This window comes from Gopherus evgoodei, chromosome 8 (genome assembly GCF_007399415.2).
Source record: "Gopherus evgoodei ecotype Sinaloan lineage chromosome 8, rGopEvg1_v1.p, whole genome shotgun sequence".
In the NCBI taxonomy this organism is placed as follows: Eukaryota; Metazoa; Chordata; order Testudines; family Testudinidae; genus Gopherus; species Gopherus evgoodei.
Genome location: NC_044329.1, coordinates 70,378,744 through 70,403,144, shown reverse-complemented (window position 1 = coordinate 70,403,144; position 24,401 = coordinate 70,378,744). Strand labels below are relative to the sequence as shown.

General features: G+C 36.9%; 1 protein-coding gene across 1 annotated transcript; it reads left to right on the top strand.

The window, feature by feature from the left end:
* Positions 1 to 1,840: 1,840 nt before the first annotated feature.
* On the top strand, positions 1,841 to 22,064 carry LOC115656771 (protein FAM102B-like). Its single transcript, XM_030573919.1, has 10 exons — positions 1,841 to 1,996; positions 4,322 to 4,351; positions 4,923 to 5,039; positions 6,554 to 6,600; positions 13,566 to 13,672; positions 14,721 to 14,816; positions 17,189 to 17,375; positions 17,479 to 17,606; positions 18,054 to 18,123; positions 20,422 to 22,064. Exons 1-10 carry the CDS (start codon positions 1,841 to 1,843, stop codon positions 20,462 to 20,464), a joined length of 981 nt encoding a protein of 326 aa, XP_030429779.1. The 3' UTR covers positions 20,465 to 22,064.
* Positions 22,065 to 24,401: the final 2,337 nt, after the last annotated feature.

Below are 24,401 nucleotides of genomic sequence, written 5' to 3'. Positions count from 1 at the left end.
AATAAGATTGTTCTTACATTTGGAAACAGGAATGTCATGGCCAGGGCTCAAACACCTCTTCCTTGCAGATAGTCAATATTCTCCTACTCTCTGATATGTCTAACATTATGTGCTAGCACAAATTTACTCTTTTTGGGAAGGAAAATTGTTTTCCCATTTAACTACACAGCTTCCAGGACATGGACTTTGATTTCTGTGGCAGTACAGAAATAAAGCTAAGGATAAAGCATGATTTTCCCATCCATTAGCAGATTCAAAGCAGGTGTAAATTGAGATTGTAATAGGTTTAAATTTAATTAAAATAGGAAGAGACCTATTTTATGATGGTGTAATACTTCTTACTACAAACACAGTGATTGTCATAATAGGAATACTATTTAGCTCATATGGTGCTTTTAATCTATAGACCTCAAACCACTTTACAAAAAGGTAAGGATAATACTACAGTATCAAAACAAACTCTTTTAGACCGTCTAACACAGAGGTTGGAAACCTTTCAGAAGTGGCGTGCCAAGTCTTCATTTATTCACTGTAATTAAGGTTTTGTGTGACAGTAATACGTTAACATTTTTAGAAGATCTTTCTATAAGTCTATAATATATAACTAAACTATTATTTACTTTACATACAACAAAGTTTTTAAAATGTTTAAGAAACTTCATTTAAAATTAAATTTAAAATGCAGAACCCCCCCACACTGGTGGCCAGGACCCGGGTAGTGAGAGTGCCACTGAAACTCTCTCGTGTGTTGCAAGTTGCCTACCCTGGTCTAATGTGAGTCCCAAACAATGACTGCTAAGAAAAGTGTGCCATCTCCTGGTCAATGACAGTGTCACATGAAGACTGAAATTTTTATTCTGTACACCCCTTTGGCTTCATTTATAGTATTAGGATTGACCTTTTGTATGGCCTACATTTTAAATAGGTAAGTTATCTAACTGCCTATATTTAAAACATCTTAATCAGTTTGATTTTAGAGTCTTGTTTATCATTACAGGGAATTCTGAGGGAAGGCTTTATATACTAGAGAACTACACTAGTTTTAATTTAAAAATTGCTCTAGTTAAACCAGTACAAACCCCATAATGTAGACCTACCTGAATCAGTTTAACCTTAGCTTATGTCAGTTTAACTCAAATCAGTAAATTACCAACTTAAGCTAAATTAATATAAGACTGTGGCTGCACTCCGGCAAGAGCTCTCCTGTTTACTTAATTAATCCACCCCTAATGGAGCAGGGAAGCTAGCTCAGGTCACAGCTGAAATGAGAAGCTACAGCTTACACATCCTGGGTGTCAGCGAGAGCAGATATATGGGATCATGAAGATTAATAACAGCCTCTGGAGAAATTTTACTGTTATCTGAACGGGATGAAGGACAACACCATAAGGGTGCTGCCATCCTTCTGAAGAAGAGCGTGGAGCATTCCCTGCTTAAACGGAAATCTATCAGCAGCAGACTCATGAGAGCCAGACTGAAAGGGAAACATAATATCACCCTGATATAGTGTTATACTCTGACAAATGACAGTGATGAAGTAGTAAAGGACAAATTCTACCTTACACTACAGGCAGCATTAGAGAGAGTACCATGCCACAATGTAACTATCATCATGGGAGACCCGAATGCCAAGGTCAGTAAGGACAACACAAACAATGACAGAGCAATGGGAAGACATGGGTGTGGCACTATGATGAAAACAGAGAAAGGCTTGTTGATTTCTGTAATTTGAATGACCAAATAGGGTTCTGCTGACAACTAGAACATCATGAAATTCACAAGCTGACATGGTGTTCTCCAAATGGCAGACATAAGAACCAGATTGACCATATCAAGATCAATGGCGACGCTCACTGATGTGAAAGTGAGAAGGGGTGCAGATGTTGGCAGCAACCACCACCTTGTGACAGACGCCATCAAGCTAAAATTGAGAAGTGTGGGACCACCAAACAAGGGACATAGATGTTATGATATTGACAAGCTAGAGTCCCTTGAAGTACAGAAAGCCTTCGTTCTGCAGTTAAACAACAGGTTTCAAGCACTTGCAGACCTTGATGAAGAGGAGGGGAATGCAGATGAGAAGAACAACAAGAAATGGGACAAAGTAACAGCAATTTATAAACAGAGCAGTGAAGCCTGTCTAGGCTACAAGCAAAAGAGAAGAAAGGAGTGGATTACACCCAGCACATGGAACACCATAGAAACCAGATGAGCCCTGAAGAAGAAGTTTTAGACACAAAATCCCAGAAGCTAAAGGACAAATACCATGAGCAGTATAGCAAGGTACCCCGGGAGGTCAAATGTCTTATGAGAGCAGACAAACGGCATATTGATAATCTGGCAACACACCCTCTGACTTCACCACCTCAGCCAAGCTTCACAATCATCATTGCTGTGTACCAGTATTAAATTGTCTGTTTAAAACTTATACTGTGTGTGTATTTTATATAAATAAATAAAATACACACACACACGACAGTCTTTTGTCTGGTGGAAAAAAAAGTCCCTGGAACCCAACTTCCACCCCCCTTTACATTAATTCTTATGGGGAAATTGGATTTCCTTAATATTGTTTCGCTTAAAGTGACATTTTCCAGGAACATAATTATAATGTTAAGCGAGGAGTCACTGTATTGTAATTTGAGGGAGCTGTAACCATGAACTTAATTTATGCTAGCTAAATGGCATAACAGCCAGCTATGATTAATTTTAAAATTAGTTCTGAACTAAGAACCACCTCCCATGTGCAACATCCTGAGCATTCTCTTTTTAAGTGGTTTTGCTGGCTCACAACTTGAGCAGCATAAGCACGTTGCTACTTTCATTATATGATTTTTTTCAAGTATGGTGTTAATATATGAAGCACAAAGCATTTGTATGATTTCAAAAGGAACATTCATAGTATTTTATATAGCTATCAAACAGGATAACTTTTTCATAATTTATGTTGTAACATAACCAAAGTAGGTCAATGCAGATGCAGTTTCAGCGTAGTTACAGAAGGATAAAACTCTCTCACGTTATAAAACTTACCTTCAATTATATTAAGGTACTAAAAGTAGCAGAAATTTTTAAGAGCCTGTGGATTGAATGTGTTCAGTTGTTCCTTTGTCAGTTGTAACAAGGTGACTGCATCTCTCTAGTCTCCCACAAACAGGTCTTCTCTATTGCTGTGGGAATTCAGAGTCTTTTGAAAAGATTAGAATAAGGAAACAGTAATGCCTCACTTTTTTGTCAAAAATTCAAGGACGAGTAGCAGAAATATATTTAAATTGCTTATTCTTTCATCTAGTAACAACTGGCTTCATTTTCTTCCTGGGAAAAGCCCAGTTCTTCCTGATCTGTGACTGATGCAGTGTATAGAAATCCAGAGCAAGAAGCAGCAAGCTTAGAGTATGTCTACACTAGAGCTAGGAAACTGCCTCCCATCTGGGATAGACAGACTTGTATTAGCAGGGCTCAAGGTACTGTGCTAAAAATAGCTGTGTGGATGTTTTGGCTTCAGTTAAGACACAGGCTGGCTTCCTAAGCTCACGCCCAGTGGCTCAGGTGGGTAATTAGTCTGTCTCTGCCAGAATCACAGCATCCACACAGCCATTTTTAGCCCATTTTTAGCATGCTAGCTCAAGTCCCACTACCACAAGTCTGTCTACCTGAGCTGGGAAACTCATTCACAGCTATAGTGTAGACATAACATTAGAGGCCCTGAACTTGTGCCATGTACAGGCTTGATTTTCCTGATCTCCAGAGGTGCATCTCCTGCACGCCTTACCCCTAGCAGCAGAAACAAACTGGTGCTGTAGCATTGAACAGCTGTCTGTCTCTCCTGAGGTGACTTTGTGAAGGCAGCAGGGATTTTTTTTTGTTGCATTAGAAAATAAATTGGAGGACTTTTGAATTTTTATTTAATTACCAGCTGGTTCCTCAACATTCAGGGGTAGGTGTTTGAAATTTGTTTTTTTGCAAAAATGCTTATTTCACAAACCAGGGTATGTAGTTGGTGGGCCCCATAGTGATGGGGGTTATGCACACTCCTTCACCACTTGGATGGGAGAGATTAGGCTTCTGCAGTTTACTTCTCTCCTCCCCTCCTGGTGATCTCTTGGCTTCCTGATGGGATCCTTGGGTAGGCCTGAGAAGAAGCTTGGAGAAGCTTGCAGGGTCTCTTCCTGTTACAATTAGCAATATAATAGAGTAATACTATGGCAATATTGTGTTCAGATATCTCTTAAAATATGTGTACATGTTGGGTTCCTTCAAAAAGACAATATTTTAAATTTTTATGACTTGTTTAGTTACTAGTGTATGTTTCTTTTTGCAGGAGTTAAAAGGTGGAAAGGCATACGCAAAGGTAAATAGACATGATCTGTTCTATAAACTGACACTTCCTTCTTGCTCTCTTATGCTCTTTACATATTTTAGCTTAATAATAGGCTAGAATACCTATCATTCTGATACCCAACATGATCTTCCAGCTCATCTATTTGTAGAGGTAGCTTGGACATACTTAAATCTCCCCCCACCTCTCTTGAAGTTCGTTTTTCTTTGCCTCTCAAGAATGATGGAAGTCTTTACTTCTATATTTTTTGTGTGTATGGGATTCTCAATATTTAGAAAGCCTTCCTAGGGTTTTTTTAGATGTAAGTTGAAACTAAGAGTACAGCTGAGCAGCATTTGGCATTTAATCATATTAAACAGTATCAATTCTAACTATTTACAAGATTTTGTAGACATTTTTTCTTTTCTTTTCTAATGTAACTTCCTTTTTTTTTAATTATTTTTTTTAGTCCATCCCTTCTGCATGAAGCAGTCATTCTAATTCAAGTGTGATTAAAGGCTAATAATGAATACTAATTATTGTGCATAGAGTAAGTGGCCCTGGATTATACTATGATATCTAACTCTTCATTCTTTCTTAATAGCTGGGCTTTGCAGACCTAAACCTTGCAGAGTTTGCTGGATCAGGAAATACCACTCGTCGCTGTTTACTGGAAGGTTATGATACCAAAAATACTAGACAGGATAATTCCATTCTCAAAGTAATTAATTCATGGTTTTTTTTCCCATCATATTATCTGAGGTAAAAATGTATTTTTATTAACTGCATAAGGGAAAAACAGGAACTAATATGTTGTGGAACTGAAAACCACAAACATGATGACAGTCAAGCATTTAACAAGGTTTAAAATATATTTGCTGTTGCTGAACTTCCTTTCTGTCAGTACTCTCTCTTACTACAGGAAGACTGGACGTGTAAGTAATACAATACAGTAATCTCAGCCTTATTTTTGAGGACCAAGTGACATTCATACAAGCAACAAATTGGTGGATTATTTTTACCAGTTTTGGAACTCTGATTAGTGAGCTATACAGGAGAACCATTTTTAAGTATTAAATTAATTTTAGTTTCCTATTGGAATTGGGCAATGCAAAGTAAATTCAATATAAGACAATTAGAGTCTAGTGTAGACATAGTTTATATAATACTGTAATAGTTATATGCAGTTAGTTCTTTTCAGGGTAGTTTTCTTTAGTTGGCTTGCCTAATTCTGTAAAGAATGAGCCAACTTTCAGTCATGGATTGTGATGGGAGATGGAAATCCTCTTGCACTCACTCTCTAACCAGTGCCAAAGAATTTGTGGAAATATTTGAAATCTTGAACCCCTGAGAGTGATCTAGAACCACCATCCTTTTCTGTTCTAATCCATTTGGATCAGTAGAATTTGGGACAGATTTGTGTAATTTGATTAAATTGTGATGTTGGGGCACTGGGATTGATCAGTCACACAGGTAACTATACAGTTTTTAGGTCTTCAGTTTCTATTTGTTTGAGGCAGTTCTAGGCTTCCCCAGAACATGTTTCTTTATTCCAGAAAACATTCATGAAAACCCTGCTGGTGGTGTCAACTTTTTGGTCAAATGAGTCCTGACTTGCTTTGTTTATGGATGTTTGATTACATTATTTGCCTTTATGGTTGCCTTCACCTGTGACTTTCCCAATGACGGCAGCACAGCCGGTTTTTGTCTCTTGACAATCTAATAAGCAACTCTTAATAAATGATGATTCAGTGGAGTAATGTGCCTGCTGCTGGTGTATGTGCAAATGGAATTCCTTGTACATCCACATTGTTGATCTAAGGGGATGGATGAGATCTCCTACAGTTCTTCTGTTTTTTGAACCCCCTACTGTTAATACTTATTTTTATTGTATTGTCTTGTGTCCTTTTATAGAATCCTAAGGTAGAAATGAGATAATGTAACTGATTTCAAACATTAGTTTGTAGCTCTTGCTTTGTTTTAAAAGACTGCCATGTAAGATTTATAGCGGTTTAACTCTCTTCTGTACCAATATTATCGTGGACACAATTAGTTTTCTTTACATAAGTGTGTGTTTGTGTGTGTGTAAAACACGCACACATTTTCAATTTAAATGCAGATTTGGTACTGGGTATTACTTATTGACACATCATATAATATCACAGATCAATTCCTTTGCTGACTTATGGTGTTTTCTTTGTTTTGCTTATGTGTGTTGTTTTTCCTGATTTGTAGGTATTGATCAGCATGCAGCTAATGTCCGGAGACCCATGTTTTAAAACGTAAGTTTATGAACACTGTGGGGTCTGGAATTTCAGTTGTAACTTAGTGGCTCAACTCTCGTTTAAAGTTGTATTTGCCCAAATCTTTATCTTCAAAGTGACAATATTAAAGAAACATGAAAAATGTAAATGGTAGCTGAATACTGACTAACAGACCGTAAATACTGATAGTTGAGTGGCAGTTTTTTCATTGCCTTGAAATACTTTATATTCTCTACTTGAATATTGTATCAAATTTTAAACGTGTAATACTATAGAAATTCAGAAAAACACTTAGGGCAAATACTGTTCCCTGCACAAAGCCTATGCAAACTTGGTTGGTAGAGAGGAATTCTATTGATGCCTACGTTTAGAAAAGCTATTACTACATCTTTCAGTAATTAAACGTTATAGGTTTATAAATGATTTCTTTAAAATTCAAAAGTCTGTGTGATCTGATTTGGTATAAAAAATATTTGTTACCAAGGACATTGTGTAAGATAGCAAAAAATGTCATGCTTTCTTTGGGAAGGAAGATGGTAGTAGGAAAATACACTGCTTTGTAACAAGAATTCTGTGTCCTCACTGTGTTTGATTTGTAGCTAAGGGAATACAATAGCTCTACTTCACTGTGTGTTTACTTCTGCAGCTAACCACATAGCAGAAAACCATGTGCTGCACCGTAGGGAAAAATGTAGTTGTGAGTAAGATAAATTTTGCCATCTTTCCTTTTTATTCTGAGTCATACAAGCTTGGCAAGTGGCCTAACTGTAACAGTGCAATTGGGAAAATTCCTATTTCCAGCAAAGCCACAGTTTGCTAAATACAATTTGGATAACCTGGTCAGTAGGAATGGAGATACTATTCAGCATTACCACCATAAATCATATTTGCAGGACTCTGAAGGTTCGTTTTTTATTTTTAAAATGTGCTTTTTTGAGACCACTTCCATTAACATTAAATGGAAAAGCTTTTAAATATTAGATGCATCATTGTAAGACATACCACTATTACCAGAACAGTACAAAACCTAATGCTACTTTTCTGGCTTGTAGAAGATGTACAAAGCCCTTTCAATCTCTTAAAAATGACAAGCTATCTTCAATTCTAGTTCCAAATGGATTTTTGAAATTTGTGAGAAGTTTTTTCTAGTTGCACTTAAAAGCTATTAATAAGGCTACGTTTTAGTCACAGGTATTTTTAATAAAAGTCATGGATGGATCACAGGCAATAAACAAAGAGTCATGGCCCCATGACCTGTCCATGACTTTTACTAAAAATAGCTGTGATTAAATCTTACCTGCTGGAAAGGGGCGCTCCTGAAGACTGCTGCTTGGGGCAGGGCAGCATGGGGCAATGCTTCTGCTGGGGAGATGACTTGGGGGCCCCCTGCTGCAGGTCCTGGAAAGGAGGGGTGGCCCAGGCCTCCCCCGCCACTGGTCCAGGTGGAGAGTGGCCTTGGGGCAGCACCGGGGACGAGCTGCATGGGGCTGCCAGAGCAGTGTCCGGTATGGCTGGCCCTGGGGCTTCCCCAGCTGCTGTGGTGGTTCTGGGCTCACCCACACCAGTGCTGCAAAATTCACAGTGCCTACAGAAACTCGTGGAAGCTGTGACTTTCGTGACCTCCATGAATGATTCACAGCCTTAGCTCTTAAACACTTCTGTCTTATTCAACCGGATCTGTCCAGCTTATGTTTAAGCCCTTCAGGTAATTTGAACTTTATTTGTACTAAGGTTTTTATTCAATCCAGGCAGCTGTTTAAATTAAATTATATCCTGTAAATGCAAGATTCTAGATATGACTTTTTTAGTTTAAATGTAACATGGTTTTGGGAAGTTAATGTTTGATTACGTGTACATCTATCAGAATATTTTGTTGTCAAAAAGTGGAAGTAACTGCAAATCAAAAGGAGTTACATGTTTAAAATCATGACCCTTGAGACAGTTTAGCAATGTACAAAATACATGGATAGGCTATTTAGGGATAGGCAAGAGAAACACTAATCATTCCAAGTTCATATTAAGAAGTATCTCTCCTTCCCTCCCCTAATGGTCTGCTGCTTTCTTTTAACACTCAATGCAAAATTATACACTTGCCTTCATTTTAAAAAAATGACAGTATTTTGAACTGGTAAGACTTTTGGATGTCAGGTACACGTTTGTAACTTCAAATAAGTGAACTAGATGTTAGGATGATTTATAAATTTTCTCCTCTCTGAACTGAAATCTTAGATTGCCAGTTTTAGGTTCAGCCACTGTTTACATGCCAAGTTATAAATCCAGGATAATGGACACTGTATAATTAATGGGGGAAGAGAGAGACAGATAGTCTAACTAAACTAGTTAAGGATGGGGTGTGGTTCTGTTACATAAGTTTCTATTAACAGTATATTGTTCTGAGCACCAACTCAAAATATTGTATAGAATTCTTTAGTTTATAGTGTCGGCTACTATTCTTTTAGTCTTTTCAAACAATATCCAGTGGGACAAGATAGAACAACCTTCGGTTACACTCAAAATTTAAAAATTAGACTAGAATAAAGAAGAGAATAATAGTAATCTGAAAAAATTGCTGTCTTCCTCCTTCTTCTGGCAGTATGTCTCAGGTGTCTTCTCGAAGATTTCTCATTTAATTTTCCTACTTTCTGAGCCTTAATCTGGATCAAAGTTCAGTCCCTTTGTAAATAAAGTAGGGTTGTCGATTTATCGTAGTTAACTCACATGATTAACTCAAAAATTAACTGCAATTAAAAAAATTAATCACACTGTGAAACAATAGAATACCAATTGAAATTTATGAAATGTTTTGGATGTCTTTCTACATTTTCAAGTATATTGATTTCTATTACAACACAGAATACAAAGAGTACAGTGCTCACTTTATATTATTTTTATTACAAATATTTGCACTATAAAAATTATAAACAAAAGAAAGTGTTTTTTAAATTCACCTATACAAGTACCGTAGTGCAATCTCTTTATCATGAAAGTATAACTTACAAATGTACATTTTTATTGTTACATAACTGCACTCAAAAACAAAACAATGTAAAACTTTAACACCTACAAGTCCACTCAGTCCTACTTCTTGTTTGTGTACATTTACAGGAGATACTACTGACTGCTTCTTATTTACGATGTCACCTGAAATTGAGAACAGGCATTCTCGGCGTTGCAAGGTATTTACATGCCAGATATGCTAAACATTCATATGCCCCTTCATGCTTCGGCCACCATTCCAGAGGACATGTTTCCATGCTGTTGATGATTGCTTTAAAAACAAGTGTTAATTAAATTTGTGACTGAACTCCTTGGAAGAAAATTCTGTGTCTCCTGTTTTTTCACCCACATTCTGCCATATATTTCATGTTATAGCAGTCTCAGATGATGACCTAGCACACGTTCATTTTAAGAACACGTTCACAGCAGACTTGACAAAACGCAAAGAAGGTACCAATGTGAGATTTCTTAGGATAGATACAGCACTTGACCCAAGGTTTAAGAATCCTGAAGTGCCTTCCAAAATCTGAGAGGGATGAGGTGTGGAGCGTGCTTTCAGATGTCTTAAAAGAGCAACACTCGATGCAGAAATTACAGAACCTGAAACACCAAAGAAGAAAATCAACTTTCTGCTGATGGCATCTGACACAGATGATGAAAATGAACGTGTGTTGGTTCACTCTGCTTTGGATTGTTATCGAGCAGAACCCATCATCGGATGGGTGCATGTCTTCTGGAATGGTGGTTGAAGCATGAAGGGACATATGAATCTTTAGTGTATTTGGCATGTAAATACCTTGTGACACCAGCTACAACAGTGTCATGCAAACACCTGTTCTCACTTTCAGGTGACATTGTAAACAAGACATGGACAGCATTATCTCCTGCAAATAGTAACCAAACTTGTTGTCTAAGCGATTGGCTGAAGTAGGACTGAGTGGACTTTGTTTTATTTTTAAATACAGTTATTTTTTGTACATAATTCTACATTTGTAAGTTCAACTTTCATGATAAAGAGATTGCACTACAGTACTTGTTTGACGTGAATTGAAAAATACTGTTTTATTTGTTTTTTACAGTGCAAATATTTGTAATAAAAAATAAAGTGAGCACTGTACACTTTTTTTTTATTCTGTGGTGTAATTGAAATCAATATATTTGAAAATTGTAGAAAACATCCAAACATATTTAAATAAATGTTATTCTATTATTTAACGGTGCGATTAATCACACAGAATTTTTTTAGTTGCTTGACAGCTCTAGTTTATTTATTGTGTAGAATATAAAATGAACTAATCAAAATTAAATATACTAGGAGATATGCTGGACTGGATTCTAAAAGATGCAGCACAGTATTCTTAGTCTAATGTGACGTGTGGAGCTGATGTGGCTTTAAGAGTACCATTTACAACCTCCAGATTCTGGGTTGCTCCAAGATTCAAAGCGGACTCTGGTGTAATGTAGACAGCAGTGAGGGGCTGTTTAAGTTATGGCAACCAGAATCTTTGCAGGGTTACATGCTGTGACCATATCCCCTACACTAAGACTTTTGAGGGTGTCCTTGGAGTATGGCCTGCCTGCAATCTTCCTTGGTTCCTACAGTGCGAGAGTTCTCCCTGGTCAGATCCAGGGCTATTTGAGCCCTTGTACACTGCTCTGGCCCCTTTTTTAACCTGGTATAAATGGGCCTGAGTGGAAGGATGAGGATTTCACCTACTACATAGTGGACAGGAGCTAAAAATGTATTATCTTAGTTTGTTTAGCAGGGCAGAGTATGTTTTACCTCTGTGTTTATTGCACACTCCTATATTTACTTATTGCCACATGTCTACATATGTCATGGTACTGATTGCATTAACCTAATATTACTCATAGCAGTGATTCCCCAAGGGCTACTGAATTCTAGCCTGTTTGCTAATAAAGTAATGTATTCCTTTTCTCTGTACACTAGTACATATAAAGTTGAAATGAAAATTTTGATTTTTTTTTTCTGGAGACAACGTTATCCATAAGTCTCAGATACACTTTTTATGCCAAACAGAAAAATCAATTTAATCAGGCTCTCTAAAGCCCTGTTAAAGGACTACTATAAAGTCTATTTCTGTTGTATAATTGATGTTAGGGGCTTGCAATAAAAGCAAAAAGAATCTCTTGGTTATGTGTTAAAACTTGTATTTTACTTCACGATGGCTTGACAGAATTATTCAGTCTTGATCTCTTCCAAACTGATGATGTAATTCTTTCCTGGAATACTAAACTTTCAAATCAAACCCAGCAAATATTGTAGCTGATCCAGATGTGGGGTTTTGTTTTTAGTTTTTGTTTTGATTAGCTGGCTCTTTTCTTAGAAAATGGAAACTTTTTTTCAAATTTTATAATCAAATGAAAATCAACTACAGCTACTGCCTGTCTTAACTGGCTCTGGATGTGGAACTGGAATCATTTCAGAGAATGCTACCATGAAGATCCTGGACTTTAATCTTTTACCTAACAACCTAAATTTGGTCTTCACAATCTCTCTCTCCTACCTTTTTGTCATTTTTTCCTACATGTAGCACCACCACTGGCTTCTCCCTAGCACTGCATGTAAGCTTATCTAGATGCCTTGAGAGGTCCGCAACCTTCACACCTATCAGGCAGTTCACCACGTAGTTCCCCTGTCATTACAAACCCAACTATCTATACTGCTAATAATCAAATCCCCCATTACTATTACCTATCTCTTCCTAATAACTCGGTGCCCCTCCCCAGAGGGGTATCCTCAATGTGAGAGGATAGTATGGCATCTGGAAAGAGGTTCTCAACTATGGGATAGTTTCCTTCTGCTCCTGCTTGATGTTCTCCTTCCTTGAGACTTTCCTCTTCCTCAACAGCACAGAGGCTCTCGGACTTCATGATTTTGTGATAGATACCCTTCTGTAGTGAAAGCAGTTTGTGTTCAATAAACTGTATCTCCTTGAGTATAGTTAAAATTGGTATGTTGGTTGAATATTTGGTATGGGATAACTCAGTTATTAAATTTTTATATTTTGAACTGTTTCTGGTTGTATTTTTATGCTCATTACTTGGGGGGAGAGGGTGTATGTAACCAGACCTTTTGCTTAGGTATGCATTTGACCTTTTTAAAAAAATCATAGGGAAAGATTAAGATTTAATAGGAAATATGCCTTCTACACATTGTCATTGTCCATAGACTCCATGTAGGTGAGTGAGGCCATTGAGGCAGTTGTTAAATTATTATTGCTGTTGCAGGCCATGAAAAGCATTTCTAGCTGGAAATAAACCAAACAACTCAACTCTGTTATAGTTTGACTAGCCAGCTATCATGTAATCATAAGCTTAGTGCTTTGGTATTAAATGTCACTCATTCCACATTGGCTCTCTTTAAGTAAAACTAATTATTAATGTCTTATAATAAAATGTGTATATTAAGTCAGAATTGGAGTCAATTGTCTAGCTTTATTTCCCTGCAAACAAATTTACATTCTGGTAATGTAAATGTTATGGAAAGGGGACACTAGACACTTGGTTATTCTTACTGAACCTGTGTGTTTTTGCCAAGGATAGAAACATTTTTATACACTCAAAATGCCTATCCTGGGCTGGGAGTACTTTAATTAAAAACTAAATCCAAACCAAACACCTCCCCTTCCAATTAAATAAATAACAACCAACAATCAGTCAACAAGATGAATCTGTATCTTTCCGTGGGGCCTCCAAACTTTTCAGTCCTCCCCAGAAGGCTGAGCAAATGGATCAAATTCAGGGTTCCTTGTGAAGTTCAACAGTTTTGGACAAAGGGAACTGGGGGACTGTGTTCCTAAATTTATTGATACTACAGTCTCATTAAATCCCAGTGAAGTCCAATGTGAATTGAACCTATAACCCCCCTGCCCACTCCTACCATCACCCAAATCACGATAATGCTTCCAAAAAGACAGAAGCACAGGTAAAGCAAACCCTGATCTCTGTGCATTTGCTTACAGGCCTCCTTCCACAGGAATGTCCATCACAATTGCTGGAGAAGCAGAATCTTTACATGAAGACAGGAAAGGCGGAGAGAACTTGAAAGTGGTTCATCTGGGTGTATCAGGTATGAAATAATGCTATTGGTTTTACTGTTGTTTGAGTCCTAAGTAGCAGCAAACACATTCATGAAATCTTTTGAATGTTAAACAGACATGGACATTTTATCCCAAATCCCCTTTTTACTCTGTTTGTTGAGCAATACTGCTCTTGGTACCACTATGTAAATGCAGAGTAATTCCTTTGATGTGCTGGATTTACACTGGCGTAATGGAGCAGTATTTCTATTAGAAGTGAGAAAGAAAGGGAAATCGGATCAATTGCCTATGTCCCTTTTTAAAATTCAAAATATTTTGAGAGTGTATTTTCTGCTACTTAAGCAAATCTCAGTGGCATTACTCTGGATTTATACCAGTGTACTTAAAGCAGAATCTGGCCCTTAATATTTAATTTATGAATGATCGTGCTTTCATAGGTATATTGGCCCTTAATATTGCTAACTCTCGTGATTTGGTGCGTTATGGATAGATATTGAATAAGGTTTTTAATGGTACAAGTTTAAGAATCACTTAGCATTTGTCATACTGAAAGCAGACAAACTATAGAAATCAGTTCACTTACTATTAAAATGTTGCAACTCTAGGGTGAGTCTCAATATATTTTACTAGTGCACATCAATATTAGACTGAGATTAGGACAGGAAATGGTATTCTGTCAACTGAAACTACAGAGAATTTTATAAAAGTATCTGCTTGAAAAGTGGCCAGCACATCTGTGTTAACACTGCTTTTCTGGGGAAAGTGCCATGGGCTCTTAACTCAAGGCCCAGCTGCCTGTGGTCATTAATGTACTTCAACCAAAAGCTGTCCAATTGTGTACCCTCTGATACTCTCTCCTTTGAATCAGTAATTATTTATAGTCCAGGTGAGTGTCATGTACTTGAATGCTGACAACATTTCTTGCAGCACCTGGATTTTCCTTAGAGGTTTCTTATCTAACTAGTATCAAGTTCCATTCTGCTTATCTTGTGAGGTCTGACATCTGTCTGATAATGGCTGTAGGCCAAAAACTGAGTGCTGGATTCAACAATCTCTTCTGATTGCCGTTTATTGTAGATCTCTCAGCAAAGAGTGCGTCAGTCCCAGATGAACTTGGTGCATGTGGACATTCCAGAACATCAAGCTATGCAAGCCAGCAATCAAAATTGTCAGGTAGAAGTTGATGTTGAATTCCCTTGAGTTAGTTTTATTAGCTTTTGGTATTTCAGAAGCTTCACAAAGCATTTTGATGTAAACAGGCTGCTTTGTGTGTAAAAGAAACATTCTACCTAGTTAGGGCTTTTGAATTGGAACTACCTGGTGTTGTGTTGGTTTGTTTTTTAATTACCTACTGGTTTTGGGGGGGACTAACTTTTTTTTGGAAATGGGAGATTTTTTTTATTTTATTTTATTTTTTTTAACTTTGCCACTCGGAAATGTTTACATGGAAGCTTTTATTAAGGAATAACTGACGTTAGAACCTGTTTCTAATTTGTCACTAAAAGCTTCAGGCATTCGAAAAAGTAAAAAGGGAAATGATGAAAACACCAGGGTTTTTACATCTCTTAGGAAATGAGAATTAAAAGCCTAGGAGACCATGGGTGGAGTTACTTACTGGTGATTGGAGACAGGGTCATGGCTAATGCATGCAATCAGTTGAAGAGGGCACTGGGTAGTTATAAAATCAAGCCCTAGACTCTAGCAATATCTGGAAGGTTGGAAGAGCATCCAATAACATGGTTCTGCAGAAAGCTGGCTAGCTTACCTTTATCATAACCTAGTCCCAGATTTGGACCTTAGCGTCCAAAATATGGGGGTTAGCATGAAAACCTCCAAGCTTAGTTACCAGCTTGGACCTGGTAAAGCTGCCTTCACCCAAAAAATTAGAGTGTTTTGGAGCACTCTGGTCCCCCCAAACCTTCCCTGGGGACCCCAAGACCCAAACCCCTCTGAGTCTCACAACAAAGGGAAATAAACCTTTTCCCTTCCCCCCTCCAGGTGTTCCTGGAGAGATACACAGAAGGGACTTCTTCCTCCCACCAATTCCCTGGTGCGCACAGACTCAATTCCCTGGAGTTCCCCCCTAAAGAAAAACTCCAACAGGTCTTAAAAGAAAGCTTTATGTAAAAGAAAGAAAAATACATAAAAAATGGTCTCTCTGTATTAAGGTGACAAATACAGGGTCATTTGCTTAAAAGAAATATGAATAAACAGCCTTATTCAAAAGAATACAATTCAAACATTCCAGCAACTATACCATGTAAATACAAAAGAAAAAACCAATAACCCCTATTGTATTATGATCTCTGTACTCAGAACTTGGAAACAGAAGATTAGAAAGCAGGAAACAGAAATCCTCCCATAGCCGAGAGAGAGACAGACAGAAGACAAAGAACTCAGACACAAACTTCCCTCCACCCAGACCTGAAAAAGTCTGGTTTCCTGATTGGTCCTCTGGTCAGGTGCTTCAGGTTACCTCTTTCCAGGTGTAAGAGACATTAACCCTTAGCTATCTGTTTATGACAACCTTATTTCTCATTCTTCAAAGTGTTGAATTCACTAAGTGGTAAATTCTCCTTCTAACTGTAGTAGACATTAAGCTGCTGATCATACCACACATGAAAGATTAGTGATTACCAGCCATCATTGTATGACTTTATCAGATTCCACCTGCCTAATGTTGAAAGAAGTGATAAGGAAGAAGTATCTGAATAAAATCAAGTAATAGAAACTAGTAATTCTTCTAAAGTAAAAGGAAAACATTTTCAAGAGTTGGTAAATGAGCAAGATAGAAGGGATTCATGCTCATCCCAAAAGGCTGAAAACTAGATTACTCTCAGTCAAGATCAAATGTGTAAGTTCAATGAAATTATCTGATGTGATGGAGCAGAACAATGAGGAGACAAACCTGCAATAGAAACTTTTTTTTGTTTTTTTTGCCATGTCCCTTATGTTCCTTTTCCAGCAACTCTTCAACATCAGATGCTGCGCCTGAAATTATTTTGTCTTCAAAATTCACAAACTAGCAAAAATCAATCTGTGATAATGCCATAAAATACTGAAAGGGAAAGACTTGAACTTTATCGACTTTCATCCTTCTTTTACATGAACAAATTACCAAAGCATGTTTGCTCTGGATACGTCTCCAGATGCAGGAAGTGAAGAAATAAAAGAAAAAAATTTTAAAGGAAGACCCGAAAAAAATTAATTAGTCAGATATGAAAAAGATCTGATAATAGCTGCAGTCATCCACCCAGAAAAATGCATTCCTACTTAATACACTTCTTTCTTAATCTGAAAAGAAAACCCCAGAATGTGTCCAAGCTGATGAAGATACCATCCAAGAAGGCAGAGAAAAGAATGATGAAGATTCCAAAGGAAAATATACTAAGTGAAGTGAATTGGATAGAGTAAGAGAGTGTATGTAGCTTCTTAAAACATTTGTAGGCTCTCGTCAGGAGTAAAACCAAACCAAATAGTGGGGGAAAGCACAGCCCTGGCCATTAATAATGTAACTATTGTGGCTCTTCTCTGTTTTCCAATAGGATATAGCACATGTCACTCCAGATCATCCAGTTTTTCTGATCTCAGCCATAGGAGAAACACCTCAGTGGGAAGTACGTCTACAGGAATTGGAAGTATTCTGGAGCCATGTGAAGAGACTGAACCAAAAATAACTGATGATAATTTTGATACTCCTGTTAAAGATATATCTTCAGAAAAACTCAGCAGGTACACTTAACATAACTTGAAAGGCTTCTTATAGTGACAGTACTCTGAATTAAATGTATTGACAATTAGTTTTTAGAATCTCTAAATGTGTTTATCCTAACAGGCATCCAGTGAAGCAAGACTCTGTAGAGTCACAATTGAAGCGGGTTGATGCCACCAGAGTAGATGCAGATGATATTGTTGAAAAAATATTGCAGAGTCAAGACTTCAGTTTAGACTCCAGTGCAGAAGGTATATATGGGGAAAACAAATAAAAACTTGGAAAGACAATATACAGTACAGTAGAGGCCCAAATGCACTAATTTAATGAACACCCCATCCCCCACCCCCACTCCTACTCCCAGTGTGGGTAAGGAGTGTTTATAGATCATTCCAGGAAAACTCCTGGCTGCTGCTGTCTCCTGAGAGGCGAGAAAGGTTGCTGGGCTTTGTGCCCCTGGGGCCCATCATTTTAACTAAGTCTGTGCAGCAAAGGGCAGAGGTAATCCTACAAGAAAATTTGCTTTCCCTGAAGCACAGCTTATTATGATTGGTTTCCAGTTGTTTTCAGAGGCAAACATTTTAAAATATCATTTACAAAGTTCATGGATTTAAAATGGTTTTAAAAAAGATTTAGAGAATATTTGTTTGGCAACACTGAAGATGTCATATTTAAACATGTTAACTTTTCCTTTGTAGAAGAAGGGCTGAGATTATTTGTGGGCCCTGGCGGGAGTACTTCTTTTGGAAGTCATCATCTACCCAATAGGTATGTAGTTTGAACAATTAATACTTGTTAGGTACCAGTTAGCAAAGGCATATTGTACTAGGTGTTTATGAATATTTTGTCTCTGATATATGCCAGTTCCATTTTCTCAATGACTCAGATGACATAGATAATACAAAGCAACATTTTCAAACCTGGATGCTTAAAGCTAAGTTCCTAAATCAATATTTAGGCACTCAGATAGAATTGATCTAACTTTCAGAGGTGCTGAACATTTTGGAAGCTGGGGTTGCTCAGCATTTTGGAAGTGACCTGAATTTCAGTCTGGGTATCTGAATGGATTCAGAAGCCTAACTGTAAGCATCAGATTTGAAAATGTTGGCCTTATAGACTTCCTCTGGGTCTAATTATTCTGTAGGCTAATTGCTCTCAGGAAGCTTTTTTCCTGTCAGTCTTGACTATTTCTTCAATATCTAAACTCTCTGATATTTTCCTGATACTCAATTTGTTTTCCTTTCAATTTAATTGCACAGCTGCTACTCTGATTTCCATATAATTCATCATCTTTTTTTCTCAGTGTCTTCATCCTTCAAATATTTGTAAACTCTGAGACATACCCTTCCCGCTGCTTTCATTTTTGATCTCTCAAGCAGACTATACAGATATAGGTTTCAGAGTGGTAGCCATGTTCGGCTGTATCAGCAAAAACAGTGAGGAGTCCTTGTGGCACTTTAGAGACTAACAAATTTATTTGGGCATAAGCTTTTGTGGGCTAAAACCCACTTCATCAGATGTATGGAGTGGAATATATAGTAAGGAGATATAAATACATAGCACATGAAAGGATGGGAGTTGCCTTACCAAGTGAGGGGTCAATGCAAACAAGCTAATTTAAGTTAGAAGTAGGCAATTCTCAACTGTTGACCAGAAGGGGTGGAAATCACTTCTGCAGTGTTAATGAGCCCATGTAAGCAAGGTGGCCCATTTCAAACAGTTGACAAGAAGGTGTGAGTATTTAGCAAGGGGAAATTAGTTTTTGTAAAAACAACTAGGAGTACTTGTGGCACCTTAGAGACTAACAAATTGATTTAGTTTCTGTAGTGACCCATGTACTGCCAGTCTCTATTCAGGCCTAATTTGATGGTGTCCAGTTTGCAAATTAATTCCAGTTCTGCAGTTTCTCGTTGGAGTCTGTTTTTGAAGGTGTTTTTTTTGTTGAAGAACTGCCACTTTTAAGTCTGTTGTTGAGTGACCAGGGAGATTGAAGTGTTCTTCTGGTTTTGGAACATTAGAATTCCGGATGTCAAATGTGTGTCCATTTATTCCTTTGCGTAGAGACTGTCCGGTTTGGCCAATGTACATGGCAGAGGGGCATTGCTGGCACATGATGGCATATATCACCTTGGTAGATGGTGAATGAGCCCCTGATGGTATGGCTGATGTGGTTAGGTCCTATGATGGTGTCCTATGAATACATATGTGGACATAGTTGGCACTGGGGTTTGTTGCAGGGTTTGGTTCCTGGGTTAGTATTTTTGTTGTGTACACACCACACAAGTGACAGTGTGCTCTGTAAAGGGGGAAGGCAGCAAGAGACTTTAATTCTGTGTCTGATGGCCACCTGGTCCTGCAGTTCAGAGACGTGCAGTGCATGCTACCTTCTAATTGCCCTGTTTGGACACTGGTGGCATGAACTAAAAAGTACCTAATTTCCATTAACATAGTCCTGTTTGAAAGAGGGCTATTTTCATGTGAACTAGCAACTTTTGGTTCATACCAGCAGCATCCACACAGGATAACTAGAGCTCAACAATTCGGTGCATGCTGCTATTCACACCTCCGTAGTCTGAACTGTGGGCTCTGTAGACATAGTCAAAGACTAATACATGATGCCATCCAATAATTGACTACAGGTGCTTCCTTGTAATCAGATTGAGGGAACTGATGCTTTTATTTCTTCTCTGGTAAATAATACAACTTTACTGGCTTGTGAGACTTAAGTGTTTTTTAAACCACATAACCACTGTGGACTAGGGAAGTTGATAATTTACTGTAGGGAAGTTAATCAGCTGTTGTACTTGCCTGAAAATATAAATATAATATACCAATGAAAACAATTATTGATCAATAGCATGAGAGGGCATTTTCCAACCTGCATGTTCTGCTGTTGTACTGTAACAGTTTTACACATTCAAATAGACATCTGAAACACTTTTCATTTTGTTTTTTCTCTGAATTTGTAAGCAAACAAAAATTCCATTGTTCTATATTCGGTATTAGTTAGTATCTTCCATTTAAATTAGAACTGAAAACTTGTTTGTTTTGCAATATTTTTTTCAGGGTAGGATCCGGAGCATATGAACAAGTGGTGATTAAACGCTAGAACAGCAGGACTTGAACAGAAGAACAGTTGTAGAGTTCTTCCATGGATAATTAAGATGTGTTCATTTAATCCCAACAGTTATCAAAGTTGATGTGATGAGACAGACTCTTTCAAGAGGCCAACTCACATTTGGTCTGAACTGTCTGAGTACCTCCTGCTCATAAAAGATCTTTCACGTCTACAATGGTATAAAGGCAATTTTTAGTATCTATGCCTTGTACAAGTATATATCCATTGTTGTGATCGTTACCTGATGTTAGTGGATTACTGGCTTTTGTAACTACGTGTAAAACATCTTGTGGAAACCTGATATATGGTGTCTATTTGAACATAGTTTTATATAGAAGTTCATTAGTGATGATGTGCTCTGTTTGCAACTTGGCTTTCAGAAGAAACCCCTTAAAGAAGATTAGTCTTAAATTAATCTAGTTCAAAACTTAAATTCTACTATTAGAAATAATTCTTCATAAATAACTTTTAAAATATTACTTGCCATTCAATGCTATAATAGCTAATTCCTTCTATCAGGCCATAATTAGTATAAAATGGGGATTAATGCTTCCAAGAAAACAACTGAGTTGTGCTTTAAGATGCCATATTATCTGCTTCAGTAATATTAAACTTGTAAATGCATTGAGCATAATTAACTGTAAGGTTGAGTAGCAGATGGTAGAGACAAATATATAAAAGCAAAATACAAGTGACTAGGTCTAATAACATCAAACAATATACGTTGCTACTTGTAAATAAAATCTGATGGCTTAAAGTGCATCAGTATGACTTCTGGTCCTATGTAAATGACAAAATTATATTTACAATTTCACATCAGAATTACCAAATCACAGTAAAGCACTCAACAAGCTGGTCTTGTATGCCTGAGGATAGTATGATTTTATGGTTTGGGATATAAAACTTTTTAGTCTCTGTAAGTGAGATTCAGCTGTCTAAACAAAAAGTAAAGCTTCTTTCAAATGTGATTTCTGTTACGCATGAACCTTAAGGATCAATGGATGATAGTGTCTGGTGAAAGTAGTCAGCAGCTTAACACCACTGTGAACACGTTTTTCTAGCTTAACCCTTCACAGTTGGGTAGTATATCTCTTACAGCTGAAGGTGCCTTGTTCCTGTGGGTAGGAGATGGGGAGGGAAGGATAGATTACCAAATGAAGCTTTTAAGAATAAATGACCATCTAGACTGGCTAACTATTGCCAATATAATTTACTAACAGAAGCACTTTATGCACATGCACTCTGCAGTCTGAAAAATCAATCTCTGGGCAAAGGCCTCACCTTTTTTGTGTAGAATCACTAACAGCTTCACTATCTGTCCATTGTTACACTTGAGGCATGAAACATTTTGACCAAAATGTACTGTACTTTAACTTGCACAAATGGAATGGCTTGGTCTAAAATGTATTAGTTTTAGCAAAAGGTGAGAATTAAAGATCTTTTCACAAAAGAATTGTTTTGTTGACAGCTGTAAAAGTATTTGCTTATTTTTTTAAAAAAGATTTCTGGTGGGATGACAATCTAACAGTAGAGGTTTAGATGTACTAAGCCTAATGTTTAGATGTATTTTAGTACTAAATTGCAGTAGAAAACCTAGTTTTTCTAAAATTAGCCATATGGTTTACCAATGTGATCAGATAGGTTTGAATGAATCAAAACAATATTGTGGCCATTTTTTTTCCCTTAACACTCTGAAGGTTTCAAATTCCTCTCTCAATCAATTGGGTATTTGGGTTCCTTCTCTGGAAGTAAACTTTGAAGTCTTAATTCTTAAGCTGTATAAAGAAAACTTTGTTTTACATGGGTTTTTAATAGGTTTTACTTTTTCCTAAGTGTGTATAGTATAAACTGTTCATTATTGAACTCAATGTTTTATTTATATTAGCTTAAAGGAAACCTTAGAGTTCAAATTTTGTTGAATACTGTTAGATAAGAGCTATTCCTTCTTAATGATGGTATTTAAAAGGAGTATTTTTCTATTTCTCATTGCTTGTGTAATTTTTTTTATTTGGACTGTTCTAATGGGTAAAATGTATTAAATACAACTTCTTTGTAATAACTGAAGTTAGTGAGATTGTGGAGGAGATGACAAAATGCTTACAAGAAATGTAAAAATGATCCTTTCATTAAAAAGTTGCCATTAGTGTGTGTTTACATTGTCCAGATAAAACATGCCAGTTTCTGTTTTCCAAATTTTTGAATAGGAAGTATTTGATAAGGTTACTGGGTTTAAGATAAAGCTGAGAAACCATAGCAACAAAGTATAAAGGTATTTTTATGAAACAGACAACTTTTTTGCAGTACTAAATTGTTTATGGAGAGGTGGTGGAGCCTAAGAGCACCAATGTTAGCTTTACAGCTCATTCTAAGGGGCACACGACTTCAAAAGGGGCCTGTTTTTTTTTCCTGAAACTTGAGGTTGGTTTTGTACACACTTATTTAAACTGACTTTTACTCCTATAAAACTATCCATAATTTGCTTGTTGCCACAAACCAGTAACTCTAATTTTTAAATGCTTCTAGTTTGTTTGCAATCTCTTTAAATGCAAGGTGCCTAATATCACATCTTGCTATTTCATCCTCTTTAGCATACTATGCTTTTTTAAAAAAAAAAAAGTAAAATCAATGAATGTAGTCCTTCAGCTAATGTTATTTGATAGACATTTACCAGACATTTATTAAAAATGTACAACTGTAAAAGACCATTTTTAAGCGCAAAAAGCAGAACTTGAAGTGTCCTTAAAGAATTTGAGGAATAGGAGCTGGCTGCTACTGATTCTTTTCTTCAAATAATGTAATCCATATTTTAATAATATAAGATGCACAGAAGCTAACCCCAAAATGTTGATATTTAGAGAAAAACAAGTGTGTGATTCCAAAGAGCAGTTTGGTTTCAAATAATTTATTTAAATACTCAGGATAGACATTTGTAGCTAATCTACTAACCAAAAATGCCCTTTTCTGGCTTTTCTAATGTTGTTTCAATAGAACTGCTTCGTTCTGCAGCAAATGCCATTTTCCGTTCAGAGGAATCTTGAACATTTGGAATTTTCCATAAAACCTAGAAATTGTTGCAAAATGTAGTTTTGATTGCATTGACACCAATGGGTCCAGCATTTGGTTGAGGTACAGCACGAGTTACTACATATTGGTGTGTTGATTCAGTGCCTGGGAGCTGGTTTCCATACCTAATTTTGACAAGTATTCATGCAAAGTCCATTATGTCCCCCAGCAGGATTTTTTGAGCATTAAGTGAGTAATAAGCTATTTTGTACGGTTTCAGTGTGAAGAAATTAAGTCATAATTACCTCTCCCTTTGCATTGCAAATTTTTGCATTTTTATGTCACTCATTACTGTTGCAGCAAGCTGTGTAACTGAAAGCCAAACTGCATATATAACTTATTTACTCCCAACTGGATTTTGGTGCATGTCTTGACAAACTTGTCAAAAAGAAGAAAGTCATTAAATGGTGACAGGCTGAAATTTATTTATTTATTTATTTTTACTTGTGGAAAAATAGGTAATTAAAGGCTGCCTTGTTTGTACAATGAATTTTAAACACTTATGTAGTAACTTAGCTGGTAAATTCAGCTTCTAATTCTGTTTTCAAGTACACAGATAACTAAAGCCTGTGCAGTGGGCAGTTTGTGTAGGTTGGCTGAAGTCATTTCTCCTCCAGCCACATGAGATCTCATAGGGGGAAACGTTTCTATGTAAGTCAAAATTTGAATAAATGTCCATTGTATTTTGTTGGTTTACTGTTCACACTTAACAACAAAACTCTCCATGAAGTGATTCCTTAAGTATGTCTCTTGTACTTGGAGAATGACCTTCGTATTTAGGTACAGTACTTAATTGTGTAAACTGTATTATAGTGAAATCTAGGGAGACTGACATAGTAAAATCTGCTTCTTTTCTAATAAATGA